A 23533-nucleotide genomic window follows, 5' to 3' on the forward strand; every position below is an offset into this window, starting at 1 on the left:
CCCTGCTCCTGCGATATGGCCGGCTCCACGGGCCCCACCTGCGACCCCGTGGGGGGCCAGTGCCCCTGCAGGCCCCACGTCATCGGCAGGCAGTGCACCCGCTGCTCCACCGGACACTACGGCTTCCCCTACTGCAGGCGTGAGTATCTGCGGGCCTGAGCTGAGCCGCTTCTAAACTGTGTGTTATTACAGTCTATGCCACAGAGTATGTATCCTATTAGAACGTTCATAAACACAGTGTTGATATCAGTCACTATATTGCGTCAGATTGTGGCTGACCCCTGGTTATCCGTTACGTGCCCGTCGCTGTTATTCTGTGCTTTGTCCTTGTGGTTTGGTCGGGCCCGAGTGTTTGAGTTGTTGTTCCTGTCTGCGTTGTGTCTCTAAACTCCGTCTCTGTGTCTCTCGGTCCCCGCGGCCCGGTCCCGCAGCGTGTGAGTGCGGTCGGCGGCTGTGCGACGAGGTGACGGGCGAGTGCATCTGCCCCCCTCAGACGGTGCGCCCGGCGTGCAGCGTGTGCGAGAGCCAGACGTTCAGCTACCACCCGCTGGTGGGCTGCGACGACTGCGACTGCTCCCCCACTGGCATCGTGAGCAGCGCCGGCGGCCAGTGTGACCATCACACGGGACAGTGCACGTGAGGGCCAGTCTGTCTGACTAAATCTGTCTGTCTGACTTAGTTTGTGTGTAGAACTGTAGATCTATAGCCTGTGTGTGTGTGTGTGTGTGTGTGACTTTCATTTACATACATATTAGAGTTTGCCTAATCTGTCATCTGCACGGTATATTTGAGTATTATTTGTGACTGTAGATGAGAACAATTATTATTTCAGTCATGAACTTAAAACTGCTAATTTTCTGACCCCCTGATCCCCATAAGCTCCTTTCCCATGTGCTATTTTAACATGTTACAGGTTTTCCAAAATGGTCTGAGAGGTGTTGTGTATAGCTGTTCATGGGTTTTTGTGTGCTCATGTGTACTTGTGTGTGTGTGTGTATGTGTGTGTTTGCCTGTGTGTGTATGAAACAGGTGTAAGCCTAGGATAGGCGGTCGTCAGTGTGAACGCTGCTCTACTGGCTACTTCCGTTTCCCTGAGTGTGTGCCGTGTGACTGTGAGGCTGGGGGTGTACGGCCGGAGGTGTGTGACCCCAACACTGGCCAGTGCCTCTGCAAGGTAGTGACCCTCTTTCGTTCTCACGCCCACACACACACATACACACACACACCGGAGTGGATGTAAGGTGAACCTCTCATAACAGTGAGTAGAGTTTGGACAGTGTGTCTCGAGGTAGGCCTGTGCCCACCCATGGCCGCTCCCTGTGTTTGCTCACTTGTGTGTGTGTGTGTGTGTCTGTGTGTGTGTGTGTGTCTGTGTGTCTGTGTGTCTGTGTGTGTGTGTGGTGACAGAGGAATGTGGAGGGTGTGCGCTGTGATGCCTGTCGAAGAGGCTCGTTCCACTTTGATCCAGGCAATCCCACGGGCTGCACAGAGTGTTTCTGCTTCGAAGCCACAGATCAGTGCCGCAGCTCCAGCAAGCGCAGAGGAAAGGTGTGTGTGTGTGTGAACACAAAAGATGACCTCTTATGTCATAAAATACACATGTATTTTTCATGCTGCTCTTTGCAAATCAGTTAGTTCTTGATGTGTGTGTGTGTGTGTGTGTGTGTGTGTGTGTGTGTGTGTGTGTGTGTGTGTGTGTGTGTGTGTGTGTGAAGTTTGTGGACATGCATAACTGGCGTGTGGAGAAGGCCAACCTGGAGGAAGTGCCCTCTGTGCTCAACCCCATGAGCAACATGGTGGTGGCGGACGTGCAGGAGCTGCCGAGGAGCGCCCAGGACCTCCACTGGGTGGCACCACCGTCTTACCTGGGCGACAGGGTGAGCACCTCCGCAGAGAGAGCCAACGTTTGGTGTCAGGTTTCAGCCTCTCTCTGTGCTCACTGTAATCACCTGCCTGAGGGCACTGCACTAAAGAGAAAGGAAAAAACACAAAACAGTTTTCCCTCTGTGTGTTGGTACAACACGGGATACACTTGTTCTCCTGTTACAGTGGCTAATTAGCCTGTTTTCCCTGGAAATTGGTGGACATTACTGCCAAAAACATCAAAAGCATCCTGTCTCATGTTGTAGGTGTCCTCTTATGGTGGTTACCTCACCTACCAGACCAAATCCTTCGGCATCCCCAGTGAGGGCATGGTTCTTCTGGACAAGCGACCAGACGTGCTTCTCAGTGTGCGTATGACTCTCCAAGCAGTCCGTCACCCATATTGTGGCCCATTTTGATGTGCCAGCCCTCTTGATTTGTCCTGACGTTGTCTCTATAGGGTGACCAGATGACACTGGTGTACTTAGACCCACAATCCCCTGATCCAGACAGACTGTACCAGGGCAGAGTCCAGCTAGTAGAGGTAACTTCATTCTCATCCATTCAGTGACATTGACAGTAGGGCGGCCTAGAAGAGTAAATATGGTTTCTGTTTCCACGTTGTTTTAACCATTCTGCCATTTAATGCTATGAAATGTACTTAAAGAAACTGTAAGTGGTTCTGGAAGTAGAAAGAGTACAGTAGATTATTTGTCTAAACCGGCATTTGAAATATTACTTATTTCTTTCCTTTAGAGTTAAGTGAATACCAACCACATGTAGCTGGTATGCAATGATCATAACTGACTGACAAACTTTGCACTTCTGAACTGACTCTGGCTAGCCTAGCATAGCTACGTACAGAGTTGTGTTTTCTGAACCCCTGAGCAGACTCACTTAGATGGGTATTCTCTTCCTCAGGGTAACCTGCGTCACGCCGGCACCCGACGGCCGGTGTCGCGGGAGGAACTGCTGCGGGTGCTGGCTGCACTGGAGGACCTGCGTGTGCGTGCCATGCACTTCACCCAGAGCCAGAGACTCAGTCTGGGGGAGGTGGGCCTGGAGGAGGCCAGCAGCACAGGCCGGGGGGGGCCAGCCAGCACCGTGGAGGTGTGCTCCTGCCCCCCCGCCTACAGCAGAGACTCCTGCCAGGTGAGGGCCAGTGAACAGGGCCTGGGGCCGGGATGGGTGGATGGGGCACGGCATTTGATGCCAAACATGATGTTCAAATCTCTGTAGCAAAATATGATGATCTATAGTCTCACTATAGCAGCACTAATGTCTCGAAGGACCAGTATTGAAATACGGTGAGATGCGATTAGTAGGTCATTCAGATCTTTGTCTAAGGCCGTTTCAGTGCTGTGATGGGCTGTGTAAGGGAGAGATCCCTTTGATGTAGAGAGATATTTGGGTTTATGGGAGCTATCTGAGTGGACGTTTATAGGAAGACGCTGATGTTTCTATCCTTTCGCCCAATAATGCACCGTTTCCAGCGAGAGACTGGATCGCTGAACATCTCACTCGCAGAAATCTGCGTGTGTTTTGTAATATGCCAGTTGCCATAGCACAGAGAAACAGGAAATGTATAATGACACCCTGGATTTTTACATGAGAAGCTACGCAGTGCTACGTGATTGTGCTGTGTGTCTGCCCCAACACGCCCAGACACACCCTTTCTGCAGTGAAGAAGTCGTTCTGACGGGGGAGTTCGTTCCTGAGCGCAGAAGCCCACAGCTGACGCGGCGCATGGAAATCTTTGTAAAAGTGTCGCCTCGGGGAAAGAATTTCCCGATTGCCAAAAGACGGTCTAATATCAGTCACTACTCCCATACAGACTGCTGTGTTATGGCAACAGCTGACTGAAATAACTCAAATACACAGGGCATGGGGATTCTGGAACAATGTGAGCAGTGAATGGAGGATGATGATACCAGCTTTAAAAGCATATGCTTTGGAACATCACACTGAAAATGTCAAACCACCACTGAACAAGCCAACATGATATTAGAGATTTCTTTGAAGGACAGCAAAATTGGTCAGAAAATCATATTCAGGGTAATTGGATAAGACTAGAAAATCATCAGTAGCTGGCGTACAGTATCAATGTAGCATTGCGTATTTGGACAGTGTTGTTCTTCTCACAAAAGAAAAGGGCACTAAGCTAATCATTTGAAAAAGTGTCTCCTCTTGATTTCAAGGCTTTTATTAATATCTACAGGCAGACAGTTGGCAATGTCATACACAATCTCATTAAGTTGCCTTGAGATGAGATTGAGATGCCGAGATGCTACTGTTGGGGGAGGGGGGGTGATCATGTTCAGACTTAGGATGAGTGATGTTTTTTTCCTGTTTTGATGTTGCTCCTGGGCTCCAAACCCAGAAGAAGGTGACGAGGCCCTCGACGGGTGTGGCCACAGGAAATAGCTAATGTGTAGCCTGAAGCGCTAACGAAAGGAGCAGTGCCCTAAAACATTGCTTGGGCGTGGCATCTGAGGCAGTGTTACTCACAAACCGCATCCAGACACTGTTTGTGTGTCTTTAGGGAGCGGCAGCCCCACTCTGGTGTGCGTCTGTGTGTGTGTGTGTGTGTGTGTGTGTGTGTGTCGGTGTGTGTTTGTGTTGTGTGATTCAGGTGTGAGTACATCAGCAGCAAAGTCTGACTGTTCAGTTGACGACACGCACTAATCAAAACACGCAGGGAAAGGAAAATTTAACAGATATAGATAAGTTGTATTCAACACACAGATACAAATACACACATATATACACAAATGTACTCAAACACACACCTATATACACAAATGTACTCAAACACACCCTGCCCCCCCCCCCCCCCCCCCCCCCCCCCCCCCCCCCAGATAGTTTGATTGAAAGGAAAGGTAAAATATCCCTAACTTATTCACACTCCTCAGTGCAATAGAGACCTTCATGTTGAGGCTTGAACCCATCTGGCAGAACAGGGCTCTTATCTGAAGGAGTTTTACGCTGTTTATACTAGTATGTCCTTGACTGAAGTTGCTCTAGCTTGACCCTTTACATGAACGGTTTTTGATTGTCTGTGTGTGTGTGTGTGTGTGTGTGTGTGTTTGAATCAATATGAAATCATGACCGAGTGTGTGTTTTATTCCATCTCAAATATTTCATCTTCGTGAGTGAACAGGAGAGTGACTTGCGTGTGTGTACAGACATTCCCAAGGAGGGTGAGAGTGTATGTGAGTGAGTGTTACTCACTGTCTCAGGTATGGGTGTGTGTGCGGAGGAGAGGGGCGTGTCGCTGCCTCCCTGCCTCCCTGCCCGCTCTATAAGAGAGCGCCGTCTGTGTGTTGGGGAGTTATTATTCTACCAAGACCACACCTGAGGAATGGTGCAAATACACATGGAGACAAACCAATGGAAGAGGACAGTGTTACGGACGGTCATCGTTCTGGCACTGCTGGAGCTTTGCTCAGCGGGGCCCAGACCATTCAGACCATTCAGACCCTCCAGACGGAGGCCACGGCATCCAGGGACCCAACAGGTCCAGTACCCATCAGTGAATGACAGAGGATCGCAACGCGTGGTGTACCCATTACCTAACCAGCAAGGAGGGCAGTGGGTACAGTACCCATCACCTAATGATGACGGGGCACAGAGGGTACAGTACCCATCTCTTAACGATCAGGATTCGCAAAGAGTTCAATACGCTTCTCTGGGTGACAAGGATGCCAGTTCTGCAGTTCAGGTAAAATTAAGGAAATTATTATTTGGAATTTGTATTACTCCTCAGAGGTTTTTTTTTTTTTTGCCTAGAGATCTCTCTGGGACAGATATGGATGTCCACTTCATGTGAATGTCTCCACAGAGGCACCTTGAAATCTGTTATACCCCGTCTTTCATTCAGTTGAATGTTTGGAGAGAAAAGAGCTGCGTCAGGTACACAGTTTGAGTTGCACCGTGTGCTGACAGTTATGGCTCACATGTTCATACTTGCACACGTTTGTGTGTGTTTATGCGTGTTTGTGCGATGTGTTTTTACAGTTATTGTCAGTATTTGTTTTTGTCGTTGCTGTCTCTTTTCCGATTGTTTCGTATGTGGCTGATCCCATACTCTGTACTGTTCAGCAAGAGTAATGGCCATCTCTCTGCCTGTCTCTTGTGTTTCAGAAATGTGCCCGTGGTTTCTATAGAGACAGGAGTGGGCAGCTCCCAGGCAGGTGTGTACCCTGCTCTTGTAACGGCCTGTCGGACAGTTGTGAAGAGGGAACTGGAAGATGCCTGGTAAGACACACACGCACACACACACACACACACACACACACACACACACACACACACACACACACACACACACACACACACACACACACACACACACACACACACACACACACACAGACACCACCACCACTCCCACACTGACGGTAAGCCACAGGCATTGAGTCAGTGTCTAGTCTTCTCCACAGCAGGCACTGCCAGGGGCATGTCTATGGGCACCCACCAGCCTGTGATTAGCTCACCACATGGCATGTGATGGAGTCATTAAGGACCAACACAAGAACTATACACCTTGTTAACTGAACGATTACAGACATTAAGGCAAGAACACGTCCTTGTTAGCTCGACCGGCCAGCATTGACTTCCTTAGGTCCAAGGCAAAAATCAAGCTGAAGCTGGTCCATCTCATACAAAACTGAGGGTTACAGTGTAGTTAGATGGCAGTGGCACAGCGTGTCTGCAGAGTGGATGTGCTGCTCGGGCCCGTGCAGTCCTTTCTCTGCTGTGGGTCTGGGGTGGGTCTGGGGTGGGTGGGTGTGTGTGTTGGTTGGGTGTGTGTGTTGGTTGGGTGTGTGTGGTGTTGCGTAAGTGTGGCTCATGATGGGGCCTGTGCCAGCCCTTTGGGCCCTGGAGCTGACAGACATGGTCACACATGAGAGCACAAACACCCGGGGTCCGTCTAAAACAACACACACACACGCGCACGCACACACACACACACACACACACACACACACCCACACACACACACACACAAACATAGATCTGAACACGTATGCAAACAAAAGGCTTTCAGTAAGAGCCAGTCTCCTGTGAAGAGGCAGCCCATCAGGAGCAGCAGACAGCTGAGAGTGGGGCGTGGAGGAGGAGGACACAGGGAGAGTTGATCAGGCAGAGCCTTTACTACACCGGAGACTCTGAGGCAGGAGCTGGTTATGTATTGGGAGCCATATATGACACAGTGGTTGGATAGAAGACAGATATCCAGTGAACTGAACATTGTGGACCAGAATCCCTCTCATCCACTTTTTAGTCTCGGGAAGCTGAACAACCCATCGCAATTAAACATTTTCTATTGTGCAGCTAGTAATGACATCCTGTAAACATTAGGGTATTTGTTATTGAAGCACAGTGAAGTTCTTACGGTGATTTGTAGGAGAGTATTTACTCAGTCATGTGTGTGTTGTTTTTGTCTTTACCCAGAATTGCCAACACAATACTGCTGGGGACCACTGTGACCGCTGTCAGGAGGGTTACTATGGCAACGCAGAGCGCAGAACTTGTCGGTCATGCCCCTGCCCACACGAGTCCAACAAGTGAGTATTACCTAGACAACTTACGGATGCTCTGCTTTTGTCCAACTGTGATGTCTTTTCATTGGCACTCTATTGCCATAATAAACATGTGGGTGTTTCTCTTCTTTATAGTTTTGCTGTTGACTGCAGTCAAGTCTCTAGTGGAAGATTCCAGTGTACCTGCAAACCAGGTTACACAGGCGAAAGATGTGAGAGGTGTGTATCCAACCAAACGCAAAAGCCTATAGAGGTTCTCATGATCTTGTCATTTTATGTGTAAACTGCTCTCCATAATGCTCCCTTTCGTTTGTACAGCTGTGCTCCAGGTTACTACGGCAATCCCCTGGCTTATGGAAGCAGCTGTCGTCCTTGCAACTGTGACGGAAACCCTGGAAACTGTGACTCCAAGACTGGAGGTCAGTGGGTGGCAGTACAGTAACATTTTGTCAGGCACTGCTCCCAGTACGCCCATATAATGTGTCCACTTTCAAGCACGGATGCTGTGTCAGTGTGATATACATTGCCGGGTAGTGTGGGGATGTGGGTGGATTGAGTCGCTCTGGGAGATTTAAGCTTTTTTTTTTTTTATCACTTGTGCCTTTAGTTTGCAAGAACACCTTGGACCCCAAAGACACCAACACAGATGAACAGTGTTCAGGTGAGTGTTCCTGAGTGACTTTACAGTAGAAATGTGAGGCCAGCCGGCAGACAAGTGTGTGACCTTCTTGTGCGCATTTGCAGAGTGTGACAACTGTGCGCAGACATTACTAAACGATCTGGAGAGGCTGGATGATGAGCTGGTGCGGATCAAGTCTCAGCTGGAGAAGGCCAATGCCAGTACCTCCTCTCAGGAGCGCCTGAAGAAGCTGGAAGAAGCCATCACTGCTGCCAAGGTTCGCAAGCCTCTCTCTCTCTGTCTTTCTTCCTCCCTCTCCTCTCCTTCTCTATCTGCCTCCCTCTCCTCTTTATCTAACTGTCTGTCTCTTTTCCTTCTGTACTCCACACCAATATGGGCTTGTATTTCGGTGTACATCTACGGTATAGTTATATCTCTTGTCACCTCAGAGAAAAATCCAGGGGTAATGAATTGTACCCCACATACATATGGTGCCAAAGACATGGTTAGGCTCATAACACCGCATGGCTTCTTTAAACACAAATATCCACATGTGAAGACAGTGTTTCTGGGAGTCTATGTTACATTTGGAATTTCACAACTTTACCCAGTCATTTTGAGGGTACTTCAAAATTGCTGTAAAAATTGTCCACACATGCTTCACTTACTTACATTTGCGGTATAATGTATTACACCAGCAACGTTGTTTTGTTTACCAGTTGTTCGTCAGTTATTGCTATGTGTGGTTTCATAATCACAGAGGAATGGGATGAGATGACTGCGGTCAGATAGCAATCTGGAACATTCTGTGGGAGCACCTCATCGAACGTGTGAAGTGAAAAGAGGTGCCCCAGAGGCTTAGTGAAGGTTGCTGATTATTATAACAGCAAAACCACATCTGAAGCTTCTGCACAACTGCAAAACTTTCTCATTTTGTTAATAACATGTTGCACTTTTGTTTGACTTTTTTTTTATGTTCTTTATCTTTCCTAGGTGGTGGTGAACACCTTCACCTCCACTGTAAACCGTCAGACGATGAAAGTGACTGAACTGGAGAAGGACACCCAGACCCTGAAAGATGACATCAACCAGCTGAAGAAGCAGGTAAATTATTTAGGCATGCAACTGTAATGCAACAGATGTAGTTGTCAATAGGCATCTCGTATCCTTCTACTCCTTCAAAACAACTTGATAAGAGCCCCAATTCACGCTTGATTCGTGTAGAATATCATGAGCCAGTCGTGGTATATGGGGGAAAGACACTATGTAAAGGGACACTGTTCACTTTGATGACAATGTGCAGGCTGAAAAGAAGGAACAAGAAGCTGACAAGGCCTTGGATGATGTCGAGGACACTCACCAGAGAGCTAAGAACCTGAACACCCAAGCCCAAACCATGTTCAAGAAGATTCAGGGTAGGTGGTATTTTTTGTTGTTGTATTTTTATTCTTCTTCAAATGTCTGCCTCGAATGCTTTTTTTGGTCAAATATTAGGAAGATATGAATACAACGCTTCCAGAAGGATAGTTGCTGCAGTGCCATGTCTTACTCACTCTTGTCTGTCTCTCTTGCTGTGCTGTCAGATCTGCTGAAGCAGCTGCAGGATGCAAGCTCTAACGGAGACTCAGTGGCTCCAGATCAGCTGGACAAGTTGCAGGAGGAGGCCGAGCGTCTGGTGCAAGAGATGAAGGAACGCAACCTGACGGATCAGAAAGATGCAGCGGAGAAGGAGAGAGAGCAGGCCCGCAAACGTGAGGTTCCCCTCTGCACACACACACACACACACACACACACACACACACACACACACACACGCACGCACGCATTCATATACATGCACATGCAGAGATGTCCATTTCCAGCATGACCACTGGATTACATGCCAGTAGCCTGTAGTCTTGAAAAAAAAGGTCATCATAGAAGTAAAATGATCTGATGCAATAGCAATGCTTGTGTGATCCATCTTGAATATGGACTAGTCAACATGCTGTTTTGTGACCACAGTTTTGGACTACATCAAGAACAATGTGACAAAGCAATGCGATCGGAACCAGGATGCAGCGAAGAGGATTGAGGGGCTCCTGAAAGACTACGAGGCGAAGCTCAAAGACCTGGAGGAGGCCCTCAAACAGGCTAAAGACTTGGTGGCGAAGGCCAACAACCAGAACAGTCTCAACTCCGAGGCTATGGAAGATCTTCTGGTAATGACAAATACTTCATTAACTACCAGTCCAATACCCAGACTCATTATTTAATGCTTGGGGGGAAAACACATGATTCATTTGACTTAATGGAATATATGGTTTATAAACAGAACCGCATTGAGGACTTGGAGAAAGAGAGGGATGAGGTTGCTGACCAGATGGCCATGGCCAAGGAGCAATTGAAGGACACAAGAGACCTGCTGACAACCCTGGATGACAGCAAAAAGGTAATGCCATCCTGGTGACTGCTGCCTTGCATCCTAACCCCACATATCAGAAAGCACTCCATATGCACAATGTTCTTTGTACTGATCTCTGCCTTGCGATGCATAATCAACCAACCCTCGGTTTTTCGAAGGCAATTTGTGTTGTTATGGCGCTATATAACTTCAAATTGAATTGAATTGAATTTCCACATCCACCATGCCATGGCAAACCCAGAGCGTTGAGCCGTCACACCCGTCTTTGGTTCCACATTCCTTAGTGCACAGACAGGTAGTGGACGTACTGTGGTGGTGGATGCGCTGCACCCCCACAGACTGAAGTCAGATGTCAGGCTGGAACTTGCTGCTGACTCCGATAGTGATCAGCTCTCAATGTACCGTCAAGGAGATGTGTGGGTATTTTTCCCACCCACCACCCGCACCGCATTCTGACACCCCAGTGTCTCTGTTCTGTGCCCCGACAGGAGTACGAGAGACTGGCTGCTCAGCTCGACGGGGCCAAGACCGACCTGACCAAAAGAGTCAACGAGATCTCCCAGGCGGCAGCCAAAGAGGCCCTTGTGAAGAGGGCAGAGGAGCACGCCCAGCTACTGAGTGATCTCGCTAAACAGATGGAGAAGTAGGACTTCTTTCTTGCCGTCCATTCAGAAGTTTTCCTGTTGTGTTTTCATCTTAACAATAGGAACATATAGCTTTATTTCAGAGTAATGGCTGTATGGGATAACCTGTTCATTGTTGTCTGTCCAAGCCATGTCTTTGTTCCCTGGCATGTCGTTTTTTCGTGCGTGTTCCCATTGCCTGTTTCAGCAAGCAGCACATGCTCTTTGTACATTCAGCCATATTAGTTTGTTCTCTCTTCTCCTGCCCTGGCCTTTTGTGAGAATACTAAGGCATGTGTTAACATGTTGCACATCTCATGTTCTCTGCTAAAGAGGAGACTGACAGATCACTGCAGGGGAGAGTGGAGGGAGCTTTTAAGTCAGTTATGAGTTAGGCTAACACCTTGCTACTGATTTTACACACCAACTCATTTGTTAGTCCCCCCCCTGTAGAATAGAAGGGTAGTATTTGTGTATCCCTCTGTCCCTCACTTAATTGGTCATTTAATTCCCTTAATTGGTTAACTTTCTACTGCACACTCTGTGTCTCGAGATCATCATACGAAGCTCTCCTCTCCACCTTGCAGGGCAGTGAACGACTCGAGCGGCAGTGACAATGTGCGCAACGCCTTGGCAGCCATTGACGCCTACAAGAAAATCACAGAGACAATCAACGCTGCCGAGAAGACGGCCAAAGAGGCTAAAGAGGCAGCAGCCAAGAACTTTGAGGTACTGAGGTCCTCCAGCAGTGGATCCCATTACGATACACCCACACACACATTATTGCCAGGGTGACTGACAGCTCCCCCCCCCCCCATGTCTTATTTTTTCAGGATGTCAAGAAGATGGGTCTGGTCCAGCAGGGCAAGACCCTGAAGGGAAAACTGGACAAGCTTTTGCAGAATGCCTCTTCCGCAGACACACGTCTCAAATGTATGTAGCAAATTCAGGAGTTTGTCAAGTAGGGTGTGCTTTGGGCCAGTGGCTCAAGAATTCATTCTGTTTTACTGTTATGCCATTGGAAGGTTCACGGCATCATGGGTTGTATTCCTTGTGCTGATATTCCAGGGTGGTTGGAAATGTATTTTATTGTTATGCTGTGTCCTTTTCAGCTGCTGTCTCTGAACTTGCTACGATGAAGAAACGTCTGGAAGGTGCAAACAATAAAAAACAATCACTGGAGACAGACCTTCAAAAAGCTCAAGATGAATTGAAAGGCATCCAGAGAGGTAGCGTATGAGATTTCGAGCTAACTCATTAGTTATGTGAATGCAATGAATCTGGACTGTGACAAGGCATCGCTGTGATGTGCAATGATCCTGTTCTCTCTGTGTAGACAATATTGCCAGCATGATTGATGAGGCCAAGAAAGCAGCGGCATCTGCCAATGACACTGCCACCAGTGCCATGGATAGGCTGGATGACATTAAAAAAGAGGTGGGGAAGATCAACGTCACCCCTGGACAATCCAACCTGGACAGTGTGCTCAATGAGGTGGACAAATCAGGTGTGTGAGAGAACCAATTGTATGCTTTCAGTTGGTGACAGCTTCTCTGCAAACGCTCCTTTTAGGTAGTAAAAAAAAAAAAAAAAGGATCAGCGTGTTTTTACTTTTGTTTGATTACAGTGTTAATGTGTTAATGATTTCACAGTGAAGAATCTGAGCAGCACCATCCCATCTCTGCTGGATAGGATTAATCAGATCGAGGAGCTCAGTTCGCAGGCTGGCCCCATTGCCAACGTGTCGGAGAACATCAAGAGGATCAAAGAACTCATCGAACAGGCCAGAGACGCTGCCAACAGGGTAAGGCTGTGAGACCGAAACTCCCTGAAAGCTTGGATGGATAGATGAATGTTTGAAAGAATGAATGAGTTAATGACGGAATGGAGGGATGTATGGAAGCATAGAGATAGACAGATGCAATACCTGAAGAAGTGGAGGATTGTTCTGAAACACAAAACACCATGAAAGTGCTATTGCTGATGCTACTTCAATCCCTATGGCAGGTTGTCGTCCCCATGAAGTTCAGCGGAGACAGCCACGTCGAGCTGCGCCCCCCAAGGAACACGGATGACCTGAGGGCGTACACGACCCTCTCCCTGCTCCTGCAGAGGCCTGAGGGGAGAGGCGATGGCTCGCGCAGGCGAAGGCTGACCAGCGTGGACGTCGGGGATCTGTTCGTGCTCTACCTTGGGAACAAGGATGTGAGTTGTCATGTTTTATTTTCTTATTCTGGCCCATATCTGGTTCACTGAAATGGAGGCATTGTGGAAGTTATCAGATGGGCATGTCAAGAGTCCATTATGCACATCCCGCATAGATCATGCTGGAGCTGTGTGTACTTGACGGTGCAATGCTTTTTACTAAACCAACACTATTGCGCACGTTCACCTTCAGGTATCCAGTGACTACATTGGTATGGCTTTGAGGAGTAATGTCCTGTACACAGTCTACAAACTGAATGGGGTGGAATATGAGATCAAGTCAGATGTGATCACCGAATCAGAAACTGAGCCTGCCTTTTTCGACAAGGTGGATTTCCACAGGTAAGATGACATTCGACTCTGTAACTCAATAAATAGACACATATAAATATATAAATAACACAAACTGCGCTTTCAGTAATCAGTTTAGCGTAATCAAATGTCATTATACAGTTCAAACAACACTTGCTCTTCTATTGCGGGTTGATATCTTTTTGTTTGTTTGTTGTTCCTAGAATTTACCAGGATGCTGAAGTCATCTTAACTAAGTTATTTACCACCAATGACCCGCTTGACGCCCAGTCAGTCAAAACACAAGGAGAGGAGACCAAAAACCTCCTGGACATCGATCCCAATGATGTAGTCTTCTATGTGGGGGGTTACCCTGACTCCTTCACTGTAAGTCCTGCTCAATGTGAATTCAGTGATACGTCTAACACACCAACATGACTGCATTTTTTATTGACCAATTTTTTGTTCTTCACATGTTTGTCTTTTTCTTTCTTTCTATTTTCTTTCTTTCCTCCTTCTTTCTTTCTTTTGTTCTTTCTCTCTTCTCAGCCGCCAAAGTCACTTAATTACCCTAAATACAAGGGCTGCATAGAGCTCTCATCTTTCAATGAGAGATTCATTAGCCTCTACAACTTCCAGAAGGCAGTGAACATTAAGGAAACACCCTGTAAAAGGTAAGGACTAAAAAGAGTGAAATAATATATGCAATGCTAGACAACAAATGAAACATCAACTGAAACATTAAATAAAAACACATCATTCAGTCACATGACATGTTATCGTATGATACAATGATATTTTAGGCACGACTGAACCAAAACACAAATACAACTTTTCAAAGCTAAATGACAATTTTTGGTTGCGTAAAATGAATTAATTTGTTCACCACATTCTCCATTGTCCTCTGCAGGTATGTGCCGTCCTTGGTGTCTGACTACTTTGAGGGCACTGGTTATGCAAAGGTGGACCTCGAGCGGTACCAAAGCTCCAGTCGCATCATCATGCTCCAGCATGTCACCACGCGTTCTGAGAATGGCGTGCTGTTGTATGTTGGCGATGAGGTGAGACCCATTCATCAGCTAATCCTTCATCCGGGGCTTCTTTTTCCCCCACCAGTTTCATTGGTTTAGAGGGTTAAGGATAAGATGTTATAGTGCTAAGCTTTGGAATCACATTCATAAAACCACTGTTGGATGACCTCTGCTGTGGCATGTTGCCGTGTGACCTTGATTTAACTGTGTGTGTTTTTCTTCTCCTTCTCTTAGAACTCTTACTACAGCATTAGTTTGGAAAAGGGTCACTTTGTGCTGCATGGTCGAGTGAACGGTAAAGACCTAACGCCAGAGAAGAGTACGATAAAAGTCACTCCCTTGGTAAGAGCAGTCATACGATGCATAGCAGCCAAATCCAGCCTTATATATTTGGATGTGGCATTATGTACTGTATAGTAACCCAGGATAACCATCATTTCTATTTTTCTCCATAGGCAAAGGAGTTTCTTGTTGTGCTCAGCAAATCAGACAGTAGCATCAAGGTCATCTATGACCGTGCCCCAGTGCTGGATGCAAACTACGTTCCTGGAGACTTCAAGGAGTACTACATTGGAGGTGTGCCTCAAGGACTCAGGGAAAAGTAGGTGGAAATGAAACGCAGAAGGCATACACCATCCTCTGATAAGATCTTTTCCATCAAACAACTGTAGTCTGGCATTGGCCAGCAGCAGTAATATATTTTAAATGTTAAAAATATAAGACGACAAAGCAGTTAAGGCACTTGACCCTTGATGGTTTGTGTTTCCTGATACAGATTCAATGTTCAAATCCCGCCCCTGAAGGGCTGTGTGAAGACGGTGAAAGTCAACAGTGTAAACTCACCTTTCACGGAGAAAGTGGGTGTCGGCAAGGGCTGCAAACAAGACTTCCTGGTAAGAGCATGTGGTTTAGAGGGTGGAGGCAGTTTCAAATACTCACGGAGGTCCCTAATTCCCTGTGTTGTTTAACTTGCTCCCCATCATTAACTACTGCTGGTAGTTATTTCCATCAGTGTGCAGAAATGGCTTGCATTCACCTTGTTTTACTTCTACCAGCTTTTCAGCCCACATCTCCCATCACCATTCTGATCAAAATAAAAATAAAAATTGCTGTGCTCTATACTGGATGTGAGTGTGGCGCATCTCACCTTAGCTTTATTCTGCAGGCGTCTCGTAAGGCTGAGCTCAGCTCAGGAAGCTCTCTGGAAGCAGCACTCGATACCTTCAGCCTGGCTGGCGACGTCATGGTGTCCCTGGGCTTCCGAAGCACAGAGGCTGATGGCCTCCTGCTAACAAAGAGCGAGCAGGTCAGTCAGACATCTTTACCTTGTCTTCCACCGTCGTTCCTTCATAATGTGTCAAAATTGTTACCTATGTAGACATGGAATCATTAAATGTTCATGTAATTTTGTCTCAACAGGGAACAGGACTAGAACTCTCCATGGTCAATGGTCATGTTGTGCTGAAGTTTGCTGGCACTACCTTCAAGTCCAAGGCGCAGTACCAGGATGGAGAATGGCATTATGTGACCGCTAGGAAGCAGGGCACAAGGTATGATGAGAAACTGAATTTAAATGGGCTGTATGTTTAATGTCCTCCATAAGTTGTGTGACATAATGACATGCCTGAGATACTTGACAATAACTGTATTGTTATTATACTGTCAAGTATTGAGCACTTATGTGTTGGGCACTTTTGGCGATGTTGACATTCCATGTCCATACAGACTATTTGTCAGTATCTCTGCATTGCAGAAAAATTGTATGGGAAATTATGCAATGAATTGCACTACTGGGACAATGTTAGAAGCTATTTTTCTCTGTCATTTAAAGCATCGAGTTGCGAATCGATGAGAATGATACTGGGGAGAAACAACCAGGCACGTCAAGCCTCAGCAGCAACTCAGAAAATGTCTTCCTGGGGAAGACCACCTTCAAGGGCTGCCTCTCCAACCTCTACACAAGAAGGTCACTACTTGTCCTATGGTTTATTGCAGTAGCTATTTGTTATTAAAGTTTTGCTTTAAGTATTGCTAAAACCACAGCCATCATGGTTGAAGACTTCATCATTCAACCATCTTTACAACAGCACTTTCCTTACTCACAGTGTATATCTCTTCTGTTATAGGCCAGATCGTCTGTACCGCCCAGAGGACTTCAGCACATTCTCCAGCACAGGGGATGTGATGCTGGATGTGTGCCACGCTGAGAGACAACCAGAAAAAATGCTGGCCAGTCGCAACTACAGCAACTCAAGACAGGTGCGGGATGCTTTCTCCTTTTTTCATACTTTTTAAAATGGTCTGTATAATGACGTGTTGAGCCATTTTCAACCCAATACATGCAGAGCTTTATAAAAAGGTATATTTTGTCAATATTAATACAAGCATTGATGTGTTTCATCACAGTTCAGTCGCATAATTTCGTTTTCAGCTCAGAAAACCCATTTGAGGGTGCAATTACACTTTAATGAGGTTGAATGAAACGACCAGCTCTGAAGGAAGACCGTGCGGCTCCTCGCTGTCCCTGCACTTACTGTGCTGATTGTTCACACCATGTTGTACTGCTTTGTTTCCAGAGCTGAAGAGACAGGAGGAGAGGTGGACTAATGAGGCGTTTGCATCTGCCTGCCCCCCCCCCCCCCCATCCCTTTTAACAAATAAACACTCTGACTCATTTCAACCACCCTGTGATTCTTGTCTTCTCCATCTTGATGTTTGCATGCTTTTGTGCTGATTTTTTCAAATCCCTCTTTAAAGTCTCCTGACATTTTACATTTTCTCTATGTGGATTCATGCTTGGCCAGAAGTGAGTTTTGATATTTCATGACGATGTCCAAACATCTGAAATCAACCTGATCTTTTTTATGCCACATCAGCTTTCAACAGTAAAATGCATCCTCATTCACCATGTACACAATAATAAACTGCTTCATCCATACACCCAAGCATCTCTGAGCCTCCTGCTTTTATAAGCTCTGATTCTTTCTCACCCCACTCCCACTGTTTAGGACTCTTCATTTAATGAATGAATGTAATAGTCTCAGTGTCTTCCCATCCTATTCATGGGCAAGAGATTTACTCTGTTGCCACTGGCAACAGCTTCATATGAAAACAGAGCTGCACAGATGAAGTAGCAGTCACTGGACTCTGGGTTGGTCATCTGGACTCTAAAACTGTATAAAATATTTATCACACTGATATTTTGAAGTCAGTGTCCTACCGCCTATCAAAATTATTTTCCTTTTCACTCACCTATGCCCAAACCATATCTCATTCAGTTTCCAACCGAACAATTCTAATATGCAGACTGCCCAAATCTGCCTAACATAATGTGTGCATGTGGATGTCTGCACGTGTGTCTGCAGTATGTAGATGTACTCACATGCCCGTGTTTACTTCTGTGATGTGTCTGTGTGCGCATCTTCAGGTTTTCCTATTTACTGTAGTACCCACACATGCATATCCACATGTAAAAACAATCCATCCTTCATATCACTTGGTCAATCAAATCACATGTGTGCATCGCGGGCCCTCACAAATGGTTATCTGTGAAAGTCAGATATTCAGCATATTTGTTGGCTTCTGACAGGAGATAAAGTGATGATATAATTCATCTCACACTAAGCAAGCTCTCACAGTAGAAAAATGTGCTGTGTAAGGCGATACGAGGTGATGTTAGTGCCCGTCACCCTTATCTATTTTGTCCAGGGACTATAGTATTACATACATCATTGAGTCCGTGAATACCTTTGAATACAGACACATCTGTACTATTCACTTTGATAATTACTTGTGGCAGTATTTTTCAAACCAAACAAAAAAAATGTATATTTGTCATTGGAAGACCCACAGCATCTCAAATGTATGGCAAACCTGTGTTCAGTATCAGGTAGCCTCTTGACAAAAATTACATATTTCATAATACATGAAATACATCACAGCATAAATAAAACCCAAAATGTGATGGAATGCAGCCACTACAATTGAGTATGAGCTCTGATTGGTGTAAAAATGAGCCTGGCCTGGCAGGGTGCAGTTGTGGTACCCTGTAGACCCGGCTCCAAGGCCGGGGCGGGGTGGTGGGGGGTAATTTCTTGCTCACTTCGCTATACTAAACATGAGGGTAGTAGTTTCAGAGGGGTGTCTTGTCAGTCTAGTTTAGGTATCGAGTCACGATTAATTCAGCCTTGACTTGTTACCCAACACAAACCTCAGTTAAATCATCATGCTGAAGATATGCAAAGAATTTGTTTGTTGAACCATTTCAGTATTAACCTGCATAGAAACCTACAGTCTAGACAAGTCAGAACCGGAGTTTGTGTGTGTGTGTGTGTGTGTGAGCATGTCATAAGGCTATCAGATGTGAGGTCTTACCCTACTGCCAAAGCACAGCATTTAGTTTTAAATTCGGTGTCCTGTATGTGAAAAACCACCAGACTCCAGAGACAAACTCCAATGACTCTAAAATGAGCATATAACTGTCCTGCACGCTATTCATGAGGATGATGGTTAACATGGTTAACACGTGTCAAATTGTTCATGATGAGAACTCTCTCCAGATTTCTTTTTTGGTTCCTGCAGTTCAACTCTAAAATGTGTTTATACAGTGCTGGTGATAGTGCAGTGTCTTGTATCTGGCAATGCTCAAGTTTTAAATGGACTTTAAATGCTAAAATGCTAACTAACATGCTTCTCACTTACAGACCTGCAATTAATGAAAACCTCTCCTGGTGTCTTTTTAATGGAGTGTTTGTGTTTTCAAAGGACTACAATAAGGAGACTGATGTCTCTGGCTGCTCCTCACCAACACAAGTGAAGCAGGCGTATTACTTAGGGGGTGTTGCCAGTGGCCTTACATACAAAGTCTCCCAACAGGACCTCCAAAACAAGTGAGTGGGCATTTTGCATCCCATCACACTGTACCATCTCGTGAGCTGTACTTCATTTTCCATTTGAACATGGAGTTCAAAGGTCCCAAACAAGGGTGCTTTCATTGATCTCTCTTCTCTTACTGTTTTTTTCTTTCTAGACCCCATTTCTCTGTCGATGTGAGAACCACGTCAGCGGAGGGCTTGTTGTTCTATGTCGGTTCTAAGGAGGATAATGGTCATCTAGCCCTGTACATGTCCAAGGGAAGAATCCGCCTCTCTGTCCGTCGCAGAAGGGAAATCTTCAACAGAGAGAGGTACAATGACGGAAAGTGGCACACCGTAAGTAAACCCCCGGAAGGATGACCAGCAAAACCTGCTACGATATGAGAGAATTGGCCTACATTTTGTATTTCTAAATGCTTGTTATATTCCCTTAGCTATGTCATGTTGGAATGATTGGAACGCTATTAATACCAACTCTGTTTGACCTGACCACTTTGAGCAGGTGATCTTTAGCTTGGAGAAGAGGAGGTTCCGTTTGCTGGTGGATGGGATCAGGGCTCAGGATGGAGTGCTCAACCATGAGGAGATCTCAGATATAAAACTCGTCTCCCCACTCTACTTGGGCCGCACCCCAGCATCTTTACATCAAGAACTAGAGGTGATCATGTCTGCACACAGAGGCTTACTTGTGCTTTGTTGCTGGTAACCGAATGCTACAGTAATGGGCTATATTACAGAGCCCCCAATTTATTTCCTTTGATGAAAACTTTAGCAGAAGGGCTGTATGTATGCTGAAGAAGACCCTGATATGGCTAGCCTTAAAAACATTCTCATTATGGGCTATTTTGTGTAGAATTTTGAGTCAAAAAACTAAAAAAACTCAATCTATTGTAGAATATGTCTGTAATATAATAAAGCATGGAGAAGGTTGAAAGGGGTGTGCAGACTTTCTGGCTTGACTGTATGTTGAAGAAGACCCGGATATGCCTAGCCTTAAAAATCCTTCAATTGTTTTTTTTTTAGTTCATTTGGGAGCGTTTTGAACATTTTGCCTTTTTTGTTTTTAGTGGAAGAATCTCCCCAAGCAAAGCGTGGTTGGCTGTGTTCGCAATTTTAAGATGAATGGTTTGGCAGCAGGAGAGCCAACCACCAATCATGGCGCAGGCCCCTGCTTTGACGGACAGACAGAAAATGGGGGTTATTTCTCAGGGAATGGGGGATATGTTATCATTGGTGAGTCATCCTATAATTAAATTGCTGTCCTTGTTCAATTGCAGTCATATATAGCACTGGAGTGACATTTCAGAATCAGAATTAGGTTTTATTGGCCAAGTAAGTTTGCACAAACAAGGAATTTGACTTGGTAAAGTGGCTCTCAATGTGCTTACACAAAATATACATTACAACACAATACAAAACAAACTGTGCAACAGTGCAACAGTGCAACAGTGCAGCGGTCTAAGAAGTTTAAAAAACATATACAAGGCGGTATGGCCATATACAGTAGCTGTGAAATGTTACACAACAATAGTGCAAAGAAGAAGTGGAGAGTGCAAGAAGTGGTGTTGTGACTGATAATTACTGGATGTACGTTTTATCTACAGTTTGTTTTTGTGTTCTTGCAGATGAATCCTTCGTTGTGGGCCCGAGCTTTGAGTTGGTATTTGAGGTTCGGCCCAGAAACCTAACAGGGGTCCTCCTCCATGTTGGCAACCATCACCACCTCACTCTCTACATGAGAGCAGGGGAGGTAAGTTCCTCTGAATGCTGCTCTCATGAAAGCCTCTGTGTACTCCGATATTCACTGCAAACTGAACTCCCATGAGACTTTGTAGTTGAGTGTATTACTGGAACTCCTTCACAGATGGTGGCACAGGTGGATAATGGAGCAGGGATATTCAGTGTTTCTGTGCGGCCGAAGCAGTCGCTCTGTGATGGGGCATTTCACCGAGTGGCAGGTACTTCATATTAAGACAGATGTTTGATTGTGCACATCTAAAAGAATCATGTCAGATACTTTTGTATTTGTTTATCATGGCGTATAGGTGAACACAAAGCCGTTCACCCCCTGGGATTGTTACAAATAGTAGGCAGAGCTTTGTTTTCGCACGGGCTCATGAATGTTTCTTCTCTCAGTGATTAAGCGGAAAAACGTTGTGGAGATGCACGTAGACACAGATGGAAACTATACAATTGGCTCGGCATCCTCCACAGACACCATGACCAAAGACCCTCTTTATGTGGGCGGCATTCCAGGTGAATACATCCATAAAATATTAGTCAATTTTGGCATTAAAGTCAAATGCAAAAGCTTTTTTTATTTTTAGATTATGTATGCATAATATTATGCGTTATGTAACATTCCACTTTTCCTCTCCTTCTTTATTGTGTACAGGCACTTTCAAGGGTGTAGCATTACCCATCAGGACGTCCTTCACAGGCTGTATCCAGAACATGCAGATTAATGAGGAGCTGGTGGCCTTTGAGAGGCTAACCAAAGTCTTTGGCTCAGTGAACCTGCGAGAATGTCCTGCAGGCTGAGACTGATGGTTGTACAGCTCCCGTCCCCCGTGACCTCGCCATATGAGTTCCAGCTGAGACTATTAAGAGTGCATGAGTCTGAAGGAGGGAGGAACTCAAGCGTGCACTCACCCTCTGTGCCTCAGTTGAAAAGACACTGGCTCTAGTGGACATGTGGAGAATAGCAGGCTTCATGTGCAAATGTTTTGTATTTATTTTGTGATAAACTCACATATTTTTGCTTACTGTAAATTTCAAAAATTGTAAATTTGTAATGTTTAATGTTCATGAATGTTACAATTGTGGCCCTTCAATGTTCTTGCAAGTAATGAAATACAGAGCTGATTTTATTTCACGTTGAATTATTATGCTAAAATAACAATTTTCACAACATCAAATCTGTATTTAATTGATCTTCTACCATATAAGCCATGAGAGTCATGCCTCTCAAATCCTTCTAGTCTAGTCTGCATTTACAAAAAAAAGTTTTTCTGCTACAACTCCTAGAAAAATCCTGAAGAGTAAAAAACAAATAGACTACAGTTTTGATAAGGACTTGAGTTTTACACATGAGAGCACTATCCTCAGTCACTATCCTCAATATATTCTGTCTGTTGATAATGAGCCATGAGATTAATAAGATAAATTAGTTTTGGCCTAAGAATTTGATGACAGAGAGCACTATTGGGCAGAGGCTGTGAAATACCTGCTCTGAGAAATACCTGTGAACTGGGATTGACATCACGTCTGGAAAGTAATGTGAAGGACATGAGACCCTTGTGACTGGATGTCAAGGGACTACTCAGAGAGCAGATGACTGTGGGACAGATCTGTGTCAGAGATCCATTCAGTATCGGCCGCCATCAGGACTGGGTTCTGGAACCCACTTCACAAAAAACTTTAACTTTTTCTTTGTCTTGAAGACTACACTTCAGCTAGCCCTGTATCCCAATATGCATGCCATGAGTGATATAACTGTTATGGGTATGACATGGTCTACACACACAAGCGAATTTTCTCCCTGACTTCTCCTTGTTTGTCATTGTGCATGTTGCCTACAATACACAGATTAAACGTGCTTACTTGAGTAGAAATAAGTATAGGAATCTGGTGCTTCATGTGAATAGTTCTGTGGAAGTTTTAGTAGAGCTGTGCACACTGTAAGATAGCAACAGGACTTCTCCCTGGTGGGAGTGCGAACCGAATGTCTCGAAGTGGACACATTGAAGAAAAGAAGACCTCTGGAATTGAGGCTGAGGCTTTGGGTGTCTAGTTTCATTATTGACTATTTTCCCCACTAGAGTGCACTGAGCAGCTTTGCAAATCAAACTTATGTCTACATTTGTGTGGCAGAGACGATTTATATAACCAAATGTATCAAATAAATCTGATAATTTTGTATGTATTTTAACAAGTTTAGGCTTAGCATAGTCTAAACTTAAAACATACATTGCAACCACACTGTCATACGAATAAACCTACCCATTTTACATTTTATTAAACGTAGGCTAATTTGTTATATACTCTGACATAACATGCGTTTGGGTTTATTTATAT

General features: G+C 45.4%; 1 protein-coding gene across 1 annotated transcript in view; it reads left to right on the forward strand.

The window, feature by feature from the left end:
* The window catches only part of LOC105900502 (laminin subunit alpha-3), a 64269-nt gene extending 40770 nt beyond the window's left edge, over positions 1 to 23499 (forward strand). Inside the window, exons 33-77 of the mRNA XM_042703700.1 lie at positions 1 to 139; positions 432 to 636; positions 1030 to 1174; positions 1408 to 1548; positions 1716 to 1877; positions 2130 to 2231; positions 2324 to 2407; positions 2785 to 3015; positions 6007 to 6120; positions 7321 to 7433; positions 7545 to 7628; positions 7728 to 7828; positions 8017 to 8070; positions 8154 to 8305; positions 9022 to 9132; positions 9332 to 9443; positions 9612 to 9779; positions 10033 to 10229; positions 10343 to 10459; positions 10921 to 11075; positions 11643 to 11784; positions 11889 to 11988; positions 12168 to 12284; positions 12392 to 12562; positions 12708 to 12859; positions 13063 to 13260; positions 13454 to 13602; positions 13776 to 13938; positions 14101 to 14225; positions 14462 to 14612; positions 14817 to 14924; positions 15038 to 15183; positions 15358 to 15475; positions 15748 to 15888; positions 16002 to 16132; positions 16414 to 16548; positions 16709 to 16841; positions 19347 to 19471; positions 19612 to 19792; positions 19959 to 20114; positions 20524 to 20689; positions 21082 to 21206; positions 21321 to 21414; positions 21593 to 21712; positions 21852 to 23499. The exon at positions 1 to 139 is cut by the window's left edge and continues 73 nt beyond it. Of these exons, the coding sequence (XP_042559634.1) occupies positions 1 to 139; positions 432 to 636; positions 1030 to 1174; positions 1408 to 1548; positions 1716 to 1877; positions 2130 to 2231; positions 2324 to 2407; positions 2785 to 3015; positions 6007 to 6120; positions 7321 to 7433; positions 7545 to 7628; positions 7728 to 7828; positions 8017 to 8070; positions 8154 to 8305; positions 9022 to 9132; positions 9332 to 9443; positions 9612 to 9779; positions 10033 to 10229; positions 10343 to 10459; positions 10921 to 11075; positions 11643 to 11784; positions 11889 to 11988; positions 12168 to 12284; positions 12392 to 12562; positions 12708 to 12859; positions 13063 to 13260; positions 13454 to 13602; positions 13776 to 13938; positions 14101 to 14225; positions 14462 to 14612; positions 14817 to 14924; positions 15038 to 15183; positions 15358 to 15475; positions 15748 to 15888; positions 16002 to 16132; positions 16414 to 16548; positions 16709 to 16841; positions 19347 to 19471; positions 19612 to 19792; positions 19959 to 20114; positions 20524 to 20689; positions 21082 to 21206; positions 21321 to 21414; positions 21593 to 21712; positions 21852 to 21997 (6180 nt within the window). The 3' untranslated portion in view covers positions 21998 to 23499. The remainder of the gene's footprint in view (positions 140 to 431; positions 637 to 1029; positions 1175 to 1407; positions 1549 to 1715; positions 1878 to 2129; positions 2232 to 2323; positions 2408 to 2784; positions 3016 to 6006; positions 6121 to 7320; positions 7434 to 7544; positions 7629 to 7727; positions 7829 to 8016; positions 8071 to 8153; positions 8306 to 9021; positions 9133 to 9331; positions 9444 to 9611; positions 9780 to 10032; positions 10230 to 10342; positions 10460 to 10920; positions 11076 to 11642; positions 11785 to 11888; positions 11989 to 12167; positions 12285 to 12391; positions 12563 to 12707; positions 12860 to 13062; positions 13261 to 13453; positions 13603 to 13775; positions 13939 to 14100; positions 14226 to 14461; positions 14613 to 14816; positions 14925 to 15037; positions 15184 to 15357; positions 15476 to 15747; positions 15889 to 16001; positions 16133 to 16413; positions 16549 to 16708; positions 16842 to 19346; positions 19472 to 19611; positions 19793 to 19958; positions 20115 to 20523; positions 20690 to 21081; positions 21207 to 21320; positions 21415 to 21592; positions 21713 to 21851) is intronic.
* The last annotated feature ends 34 nt before the right edge of the window (positions 23500 to 23533 follow it).

This window comes from Clupea harengus, chromosome 25, assembly GCF_900700415.2.
Source record: "Clupea harengus chromosome 25, Ch_v2.0.2, whole genome shotgun sequence".
NCBI lineage: Eukaryota > Metazoa > Chordata > Actinopteri > Clupeiformes > Clupeidae > Clupea > Clupea harengus.